The 10839-nt window shown below is 48.2% G+C and overlaps 1 protein-coding gene across 1 annotated transcript in view; it reads right to left on the reverse strand.

Annotated features, from left to right (window-relative positions):
- Window positions 1-5191: 5191 nt before the first annotated feature.
- The window catches only part of LOC144380739 (uncharacterized), a 22840-nt gene continuing 17192 nt past the window's right edge, over window positions 5192-10839 (reverse strand). Inside the window, exon 2 of the mRNA XM_078065559.1 lies at window positions 5192-10839. This exon is cut by the window's right edge and continues 239 nt beyond it. Within this exon, the coding sequence (XP_077921685.1) occupies window positions 10765-10839 (75 nt within the window). The 3' untranslated portion in view covers window positions 5192-10764.

Here is a 10839-nt window from a genome sequence, read left to right on the forward strand (position 1 = left end):
CTGTAACATGGCTATGTTCAGGGCTAAACAGAAGTTTTCAACCTACAGGTTAAAAGGGAATAAAAATAACAGGGAGTCAGACATGCTACATTTTTCCCTGTTAAAATTTCCCCTTGTCCATCCTGCATTCCATTTCTATGAAACATGGGCAGAGGTCTGCCTTCTTTATTTAACTGCTTCAAGCTGAATTAAGGTGCAGTGGAGGCTTTGGAATGGAAGGATCTGAGACAGTGCAGGTCGCAACTTTTGGTCCCTTGTGCTAAGGGAGGGGGTCTCAGAGATAGTTCCTTATCTGAGAACTTGGTTATTTTTCTACATGGTTTGGTACTACATGACACCATTGATTTTATCCCCAAGTGTAGTCTAAGGAATAGTAACAGTAGAGTCAAACCCAATTCTCTCATTCTCTCTCAAATTGATCTGATATCGGTGGGTATCCAAGAATACAGATCAGTAAATTAGTCTGAGCCCCTCCCCTGGGGGGGGGGGGGAGGTAGTGGTGGTGAAGGGCTTCTGGTAGCCAAGTAGCTTAGTGTTTGATTTTATTTACATGGGTTCTTTTTTCTTTCTTTTTTTTTCTTTTAAGATTTCTATTAAGTAATCTCTACACCCAATGTGGGGCTCGAACTCACAACCCCGAGATCTAGAGTCGCATGTTCTACCAGCTGAGCCAGCCAGGTGCCCCTATTTATATGGGTTCTTATTTTCCAAAGAGGAGTTAATACAGGTGCAGCAAGGTGGAATTAAGGATCATAGACTCTGCCTCATTCAGCAAGTGATCTCGTAGTTAATAAGAGGCATTTCTATGGAAACAAAAGGAAAACACTGGTTCATGGTTGGAACTAAGGGATACACCTGGCGTCTAAGTCCAGAGTGCTGCCAGTGAGAAGGTCTCTAGATGTCAGGCTTGAAGCATCCTCCAATAGAGTGGGAGTGGGCAGGGGCAATCTGACGGATTTTTCCGGTGTATAGTTCAAATGTCTCATTTTGAGTGACTCATAGAGCAACAGGCACAAAGATTGTCTATATATGAGTTATTGTGGTCATTTCCCTGAAATTTATTTCAAGTTGTCCAGCTTTCATTTGCCAGACTTCAGGAAAAAGGACAGTTTTAGTTCTTAATGATTGTAAGATAAGAGAATGGGAGAATGTTGGAAACCTTAGTTTGAAGAGTCACAGTCAGATACTCAAGGAAACCAGAAGGATCCAGGATCCAGTCCAGTTTTATAGGCAAACAACAAACGTTCAAAGATAATTACTCTAACACTCACAAAAGTGTGTCATTGAAATATAATCTTTCTCTCTAAAGTCACCTTCATTCCTGTCAAAGATAGCCAAATGAAGATTAATTTGTTTGTAAAACAAGTCCAGTTTTAACAAACTTGGCCCAATCATCTACGTAGGGACAGCAAGAATAGCAGTTGACCATATATGGGGTCTTTTTTCTCTTTTCTTTTTCCTTTCCTTCTTTTAAATCTGCTTTGATGGAGCTTTTTATAAGGAATTTTAGATTGATCCTTTAACTGCCTTTTTAAAGCCGAGAACCAAGCCAAATATTTGCCATCAGATTCGCCTGCAAGACTTGTAGATTTGGGTGAATTCCTCTCTTCTTTGAGGCCCTCCAAATTTCCTGAAGTTCCGGCATCTGCCAGGAGGTGGCACTCTTCACTCACCTGGTAAGGTTGAGGGGACCTCTGTAAGCAAGGTTATCAGGCCAACATTTCCAAGGGGCTTTATTGGCTCCATAAAGTCAATCTGACTTTCTTAAAGCAGTCTCATTATATCTGAGTCTACGCATGTGTCTCTTCGAGATGACATTCCAGGGGCACCTGGCTGGCTCAGTCGGTAGAGAGCACGACTCTTGATCTCAGGGTTGTGAGTTCGAGCCCCACGTTCAGTGTAGAGATTATTTAAAAAATAAAATCTCAGAGGAGCGCCTGGGTGGCTCAGTTGTCAAGCGTCCGTCTGCCTTCGGCTCAGGTCATGATCCCAGGGTCCTAGGATCGAGCCCCGCATCAGGCTCCCTGCTCCGCAGAAAGCCTGCTTCTCCCTCTCCCACTCCCCCTGCTTCTGTTCCCTCTCTCGCTGTGTCTCTCTCTGTCAAATACATAAATAAAATCTAAAACAAATAAACAAAAACTTTATGGGCACCTGGGTTGGCTCAGTCGGTTAGGCAGCTGCCTTTGGTCCAGGTCATGATCCCCAGGGTCCTGGGATTTTGAGCCCTGTGTCAGCAGGGAAACTGCTTCTCCCTCTCCCTCTGCCCCTCCCCGTGCTGGTGCTCTCTTGCTCGCTCTCTCTCTCTCTCGCTCTCTCTCTCTCAAATAAATAAATTCTTAAAAAAAAAAAATATTTGGGAATTTCATATAATTTTTGGAACAGTTGCAGCATTTACGCACATAATGTAATCTAAGAAGGCTTATCACTATTTGTTTGACAGTGCTTCCCATGTAACTTAACATACCAAATAGACTAGATTAATTAGTCAAGAGACTCTATTTAGGATTTGATTTTCTCAGCATCTGTTGAAAATGAATGAAGGAAGGAATGAACAGCCGGCCAGCCAGCCAGCCAGCCAGCCAGCCGGCCAAACCAACCGACCGACCGACCGACCGACCGACCGACCGACCGACCGACCAACCAAGAAACATCTCAGAAGGTTTCAAGGCACGTGCCTACATAGGGTCACAGATCATTACAAAACTTAAAACTTTATTATCTGTTTCACCAAGGTGCCCACAGGAGATTCTACAGAAGGTTATACAGTTAGCAAAATTGAGCTCCTTTAATATTGAGAAGTTTTCGTTTTCTTACATAATTAAAGACCTGATAAAAATGAATATAGAAACCTTGTTTTCCTGGGCAGGTGAAGAAAATTTTTTCTTCTTTTTTAAAATTCCTTCCTTCCTTCCTTCCTTCCTTCCTTCCTTCCTTCCTTCCTTCCTTCCTTCCCTCCCTCCCTCCCTCCCTCCCTCCCTCCCTCTCTCTCTCTCTCTCTCTCTCTCTCTCTCTCCCTTTCTTTCAGATTTTATCAATTTATTTGACATGGAGGGTGGTGGGGGCAGGGAGCAAGCACAAGCAGCACCAGGAGAGGGGCAGAGGGAGAAGCAGACTCCCCGCTGAGCAGGGAGCCCGATGTAGGTCTCTGGGGCTCGATCCCAGGACCCTGGGATCACAACCGACCAAAGCCGCTTAACCGACTGCGCCACCCGGGTTCCCCTTGTCTACAATTTCTTATCAAAAGTACACTAACAGGGGCGCCTGGGTGGCTCAGTCGTTAAGCGTCTGCCTTTGGCTCAGGTCATGATCCCAGGGTCTTGGGATCGAGCCCTGCATCGGGCTCCCTGCTCAGCGGGAAGCCTGCTTCTCCCTCTGCCACTCCCCCTGCTTGTGTTCCCTCTCTCGCTGTGTCTCTCTCTGTCAAATAAATAAATACAATCTTAAAAAAGAAAAAAAAAGAGTACACTAACAATCCAAGAAAACCTTGTCATTTTAACATAGAAAACCCAAATCTCAATCTTATACCAGTGTGCTTTTCAAACTGCCTTCTCCCAATCTTAGTCAGTCCTGACCATGCATAAAATTCCTTTTCAAAAATTCTCCTTCACAAACCCCTTCCACAATTTCCTTTTTCATTCAGACTCGGTCTTAAAGTTTTCTTTCTTTAGATATCCAGTCCCATTTCAGTACAGCATTACTTTCTTTTCCCTCAACAAAAAAATGTTTTCTCATTTCTTGTACCTCTTTTACACGTCTCCTACCTTCTCACACACGGAGTTGTTTTTGTTATCATTTTGTAGCAGTCCCAATTCCATGTGGCAGAATTTTAATTCTTAGAAATCTCAGTCTCTGGTGAAACGTTAGTAGTAACCAGTGGCGCACTCTCTATTACACCAGAATTCTTTAGATTGGCAAACGTATGAATATATTTCATAAATTTTATTTTTATTTATTTTTTTAAGATTTTATTTATTTGACAGAGAGAGACACAGCGAGAGAGGGAACACAAGCAGGGGAAGGGACAGAGGGAGAAGAAGGTTCCCCAATGAACAGGGAGCCCGATGTGGGGCTCGATTCCAGGACCCTGGGATCATGACCTGAGCCGAAGGCAGACGCTGAACGACTGAGCCACCCAGGCACCCAAAAGTGGTTTGTTTGTTTGTTTTTATAAAGGTGATGGAGAGGTATATTTTGATAACCACAAAGACAGGCTCACTGTTGTGACGGGAGCGTGGCACATTCCACTGCCCACCCAACGGCTTGTAACGCAGGGAGAACCGAATCCAAGTGCTTTTATGACAGAAAGAGAGAGAGAGAGAGAGAGAGAGAGAGAGAGAGAGAGAGAGAGAGAGAGAAGGAAAGAAAGAAAGAGAGAGAGAAAGAAAGAAAGAAAGAAAGAAAAGAAAAGAAAAGAAAAGAGAAGAAAAGAAAAGAGAAAAGAAAAGAAAAAAGCAAAGCAAAGCAAAGCTGATTATTTGTATTATGTGTGACACTGATAACTCCAAAACCACGTCTTTTTAAAATAAACCAACAGGGGCGCCTGGGTGGCTCAGTTGGTTAAGCGACTGCCTTCGGCTCAGGTCATAATCCTGGAGTCCCGGGATCGAGTCCCGCATCGGGCTCCCTGCTCAGTGGGGGGTCTGCTTCTCCCTCTGATCCTCTTCCCTCTCATGCTCTCTGTCTCTCATTCTCTCTCTCTCAAATAAATAATAAAATCTTAAAAATAAATAAATAAATAAAATAAAATAAAATAAATCAACAACCTTGAAATTGGCTTTAACGCCAAAGAAGTTGCACCTGCGTCCACTAAAAAGTCAATCGATTGTTTCCCCCCTATCAGGCTCCTGTGGGGAAAGTCTGAAGCGGGCGGTCTAAGACCAGGGGAGCCCTCGGGCCCCTTCCTGCTAGTTTGGGAGGTGCTCCAATTTAAACCTCCTAAGGAGGTGGCCCAAGGGCTTGGGGTGTTTTTTGCTCCTTGATAAGGGGGTGGGGGGGAGGAGGAGGAGGAGAAGGGGGAGCCCATGGCACTGAGGGGGGGGCGGGGAGGGGGGAAAGGGCGGCTGAGACGGCGGCAGGGGAGTAGAGCGCTCCAGGCACACACACCAGTGGTGCAGAAACGGGGCAGGGGAGGCGGCAAGGGGGCCATTGGCAAGGCCCAGGGCAGATTTACATTTACAGTTTGGGACGAACCTTTTCTTTTTTTCCTTTTCCGCCTCCGCCTCCGCCCCCGCCCCTTTCTTCATCTCGTTCTGCTAAATAGGCTTTGTCTGTGGTGGCTTTTCAGCCCTCCGGAAGCCAGTGGGTTGGGCATCGGTTCTGGTGCCTGTACTTGGGGAGGAGGAGGAGTGGGTTTCAGATTTCCAGCATCGGCCTGTCTTCCTCCTCTTCTTCATTATTTTGACTGTTGGGAAGTGGGAGTCAGGTCAGGTGTGTTAAATTTTTGTCTATCTCTGGACCGTCCCTCGGGTCCCTTCCCTTGAGGCATCTTTATTGTGGAGTGACATAAGAGTCTGAATGTAGGGAATTTCATCCCAGAGCATGTGAGCTTGAAAAACTTCTGGGTTTATTCTTTTTTTTTTTTTTTTTTTTTTTAATTTTTTTATTGTTATGTTAATCCCCATACGTTACATCATTAGTTTTCGATATAGTGTTCCATGATTCATTGTTTGTGCATAACACCCAGTGCTCCATGCAGAACGTGCCCTCCTCAATACCCATCACCAGGCTAACCCATCCACCCACCCCCCTCCCCTCTAGAACCCTCAGTTTGTTTTTCAGAGTCCATCGTCTCTCATGGTTCGTCTCCCCCTCCGATTTCCCCCCCTTCATTCTTCCCCTCCTGCTACATTCTTCTTCTTTTTTTCTTTCTTAACATCTATTGCATTATTTGTTTCAGAGGTCCAGATCTGAGATTCAACAGTCTTGCACAATTCACAGCGCTTACCAGAACACATACCCTCCCCAGTGTCCATCACCCAGTCACCCCATCCCTCCCACCCCACCCCCCACTCCAGCAACTCTGGGTTTATTCTTATCTGAGTTTTACCATGCCCGATTTTTACAAGCACCTGCCTCTAAACTCTTTAAATAGGGGCACCTGTGTGGCTCAGGCGGTTAAGTGTCTGCCTTGCGTTCACGTCATGATCCTGGGGTCCTGGGATGGAGCCCCACATCCGGCTCCCTGCTCCGCGGGGAGTCTGCTTCTCCCTCTCCCAATGCCCCCCACCCCACCCCCAGCTCCTGTGCTCTCTCACTCGCTTTCTTTCAAAGAAATAAATAGAATCTTTAATAAAAATAAAACTCGGGGCACCTGGATGGCTCAGTGGTTATGTGTCTGCCTTTGGCTCAGGTCATGATCCCAGGGTCCTGGGATCGAGCCCCCGCATCGGGCTCCCTGCTCAATGGGAAGCCTGCTTCTCCCTCTCCCACTCCGCCTGCTGGTGTTTCCTCTCTCGCTGTGTCTCTATCTGTCAAATACATAAATAAAATCTTAAAAAAAATGAATTAAATAAAATAATAAAAATAAAACTCATTAAATAGAGCTCCTTTACAAATGGATGTTAGCAATAGCAGCCGGAGGTAGAGGAAATTCCTCACATGTGTAACACATACGGACACACAGACACAAACAAGATGCAAACAAATTTTAGCCTTTGTTTCAGTCTTATTTGTGGAGAGGACATGAATGGAGAGGACATGAAAGACCCAATGTTCAAATCTCCCCCTTTTATTAAAACAAATCCAACTGCGAGGCAGCATTACCGAGTACAGATCCCATCCATCAGTTGTTTTCCATTTCCAATGGAAACAGGGTCGGTTTTGTGCAAAGATACCAAAAGCTGCAGCAACAAACCAACCAAATGAAGACCAGAGCATCTCCCTGAGTGTTGGTTCCTCCCCAAAAGTCGGGACTTCACTGAGGGAACCAAAGAGCTTCCTAGTTTCTGATCACCTGGTCTCATAGCAGGCTTTCTCTAATTGTGTACACAATTCAGACATGTCAAAATAACCCCACTTGGGCCATCTGAGACTCGTGTTATCGTGAAATGTTTCCCATGCAAGTAAGCACTTGCAAGTATAGGCTCCCTGTGCATTGTACATGTAGCCTGCAGGTGTTTCTTGTGAGGGTGGGCAGTTGTTTCCTCAACATTTGGTGCAGGGTTATACAGGGTTTTGGTTTGTTTTGTTGGTTTGGTTTTCTGCACACGTGTGTGTGTGTGTGTGTGTGTGTGTGTGTGTGTGTGTGTTTTGGGGCGCACACAGACACACAGACACACACGAAACCTGTTTGTTCTCTCCCTAGGCTACAAAAAGCTCAGGGGCGCCTGGCTGGCTCTCTACCAGCAGCACGCTGCTGACTCTTGATCTCAAGAGTCCTGAGTTCCAGCCCCACGTTGGGCGTAGAGACTCCTTCCACAACAGCAAAAAATAATACCGAAAAGCTCGAAAAACGCCTGGGCCCCGGGCAGGATGTCTATGCCAACCAGACCTCCATGAAAAACACTTTGTACGGCGACAGAAGGACAGAGGCAGCATCCTACCCCCAACCCCACAGCCTGCCTCCTTTCCGGCCAAATGGCCAGCATCTGGGAACGGCTTTGAAACATTCTCAGTCAATGACTTGGGCCTGCCTGTTGGGAAGAGCGCTATGCTGTTCATTTCCCTCCTGGGTGAGCCTAGGAGGGTGAAGCGGCGGTAGCTCTCAGTGGGGGAGGGGGCGCCACGCGATCCAAGACACAGGACCAGTGTGGGAGCATGAGATCTGTATGGCCCCGAGGGGTACAGGGTAGCCTGTGAATCCTTTTCCAAAGAAAAGCGGCAACATGAGACCGTGCAACACACCTTTCCACACCATCTGCTGATGATGCTACTAGGACTTCTGTCCTCAGAGATGACACTATTTTACCACCGCCTAAAGTTTTGTTCTGTTCTTTTATTTTTTTTGTTATGTTAATCCCCATACATTCCATCATTCGTTTTGGATGTAGTGTTCCATGATTCATTGTTTGTGCATAACACCCAGTGCTCCATGCAGAACGTGCCCTCCTCAATACCCATCACCAGGCTAACCCATGCTCCCACCCCCCTCCCCTCTAGAACCCTCAGTTTGTTTTTCAGAGTCCATCGTCTCTCATGGTTCGTCTCCCCCTCCGATTCCCCCCCGTTCATTCTCCCCCTCCTGCTATCTTCTTTTTTTTTTTTTTTCTTAACATCTATTGCATTATTTGTTTCAGAGGTCCAGATCTGAGATTCAACAGTCTTGCACAATTCACAGCGCTTACCAGAGCACATACCCTCCCCCGTGTCTATCACCCAGTCACCCCATCCCTCCCACCCCACCCCCCACTCCAGCAACCCTCAGTTTGTTTCCTGAGATTAAGAATTCCTCATATCGGTGAGGTCATAGGATACATGTCTTTCTCTGTTCGACATACTTCGCTCAGCATAATACCCTCCAGTTCCATCCACGTCGTTGCACATGGCAAGATCTCATTCCTTTCGATGGCTGCATAATATTCCATTGTATATATATACCACATCTTCTTTATCCATTCATCTGTCGATGGACATCTTGGCTCTTTCCACAGTTTGGCTATTGTGGACATGGCTGCTGTAAACATCGGGGTGCACATACCCCTTCGGATCCCTACATTTGTATCTTTAGGGTAAATACCCAGTAGCCACGGCCTAAAGTTTTAAGAGAAGGGGTCGGGGGACTCGGTAGCACGGGAAAATCATTCCGTCGTCCCACTCATCTTAATGGCTCCTCGTGGGAAACGAGGACGCCATACCAAGGAGCAGAGCACCGATCCATGGAAACACATGGGTGAGCCCCAAAAACATGACACTAAGTAAAAGGAACCCGACAGCCAGGGTGACATAATGCCTCGGGGTTCCACGGGTATGAAAAAGCCAGCCGAGGGCGCCTAGGTGGCTCAGTCGTTAAGCGTCCGCCTTCGGCTCAGGTCATGATCCCGGGGTCCTGGGATCGAGCCCCGCATCGGGCTCCCTGCTCCGCGGGAAGCCTGCTTCTCCCTCTCCCACTCCCCCTGCTTGTGTCCCCTCTCTCGCTGTGTCTCTCTCTGTCAAATAAATAAATAAAATTAAAAAAAAAAAAAAAACCACCCAAGAAGAACAACAACAACAACAACAACAACAACAACAACAACAACAACAAAAGAAAAAGCCAGCCGAAATAGCCCCATCCTAAAGGGAGGGAGCGAGCAAGCAGATCGGAGGCTGTTGGGGGAGAACAGTGAAGAGAGCCAGGGTGAGGGTGAGGGTGAGGGTGAGCGTGACGGTGGGTGGGGGCGAGGCGCGGACAGGAAGGGGGGAGGGGTAGTAGAGGTGTTTATTTCTTTTGGCGGTGATGGAAATGTTCTGGAAATTGCAGTGAGGGTTGTGCAGCTTTGTGAGCCACCTTAAAAAAAAAAAAGAAGGCCACCAAATGGCACACGTTTAAGAGTATGCGAAATATGGCATGCGAATTGTATCTCCACTTCGAAAATCTGTGACGAAACAATGTAATGGACATAGGGAAGGAGGGAGGGAAGGAGGGAGGGAGGGAGGGATGGACGGGACCCTCACCCTGGCTCTCTTCACCGTTCGATCCATCGATCCATCGACCGATCGATCCATCCATCCATCCATCCATCCATCCATCCATCCATCTATGCATGCCATGCATGCAGTCTGTCGGTTCATGTAGACATCAAAGGGGGGGAGGAGGGGAAGGGGGGAAGGGGGGAAGGGGGGAAGGGGGAGGGGGGAGGGGAAGGGGGAGGAGGGCGTGCATGATACTGGGCATGGTTTTTATTCTGAGTGCTTTTATTTGTTCCCCAAACTAATCACCTCTGTGGAGATAAACAAAAGATCACCCACACGAGAACGGGAATCCTTTCTTGAGGGCAAGAGAGTCTGCGGTCGGCCACCACCGCCTGGGTCTGGCAGAGACGCCAAGCAAACGCAGGCCAGGCGGAGGAGTGGAAAAGCTTTCTGGTGACAAAAGGGGAAGGTCCGATGAGAGGTTGTTGGGGGTGGGGGAGCAGGACAGGAGCTGACTAGAAGAGGAGTGTCCTAGGTCATTTCAGGGAAAGAGAAACTTGATTTCCGTCCGTGGGTCCATCGATCTCATTCTCTGGATCTAGCTCTATGGAGAATCTCAAGGTTTTAAGTTTGTTGAATTGATGATGTCGAAGGCGCTTAGGGAAGAACAGAGGTTCCCATCTCCGAAATGATCCTCAAAAATCATTGAGGATCATTTCCATCCTACTTCCATCCGCCTCTGGACTGCCTCCCGAAACCCACGCTCTAGCCACACCCCGCCTCCCACCCTTCCCCCCTCGCCCCGCCTCGCCCCGCCTCGCCCCGCCTCGCCGCTGGGCCTTTCTCCAGCTTCTTCCCCGCCCGCCCCATTCTCCCCCCCCCCCCCCCAACCTCGCAGCACCCATCCCGATTCCTCCCAAACCCTCCCCACCAGTGGCTGGACCTCTCTGGTCGACCTCTTTTGGGCACTAGAAAAGCCACGAGCGGTCGGGCGGGCGGCACCCGAAAAACGGCAGTGCAGTGAATCAGTGAGTCTGGGTGTGACGAATAGGGGGTCGCAGGGTGCCTGGGACGCAGCGCCTGCCTTTCTGGTGCACGGCCTGGTCCCGATCCACCTGGGAGAGTAGCGCTTCCCGCCTCAGGGCGCGCCGTTAGCCAAAGAGGGGCCTCTGGGGATCTTTCTCCTACCGCCCCTAGGGTGGGGACATCTGCACACGGCTAGGGGACGTGCTCCTCACGCACGCGCCTTCCGACCCACCCAGGCTGCACCGGTTCCGGCTCCGGACAAGGGCG

Source organism: Halichoerus grypus, unplaced genomic scaffold (genome assembly GCF_964656455.1).
Source record: "Halichoerus grypus unplaced genomic scaffold, mHalGry1.hap1.1 HAP1_SCAFFOLD_140, whole genome shotgun sequence".
NCBI classification, from domain to species: domain Eukaryota; kingdom Metazoa; phylum Chordata; class Mammalia; order Carnivora; family Phocidae; genus Halichoerus; species Halichoerus grypus.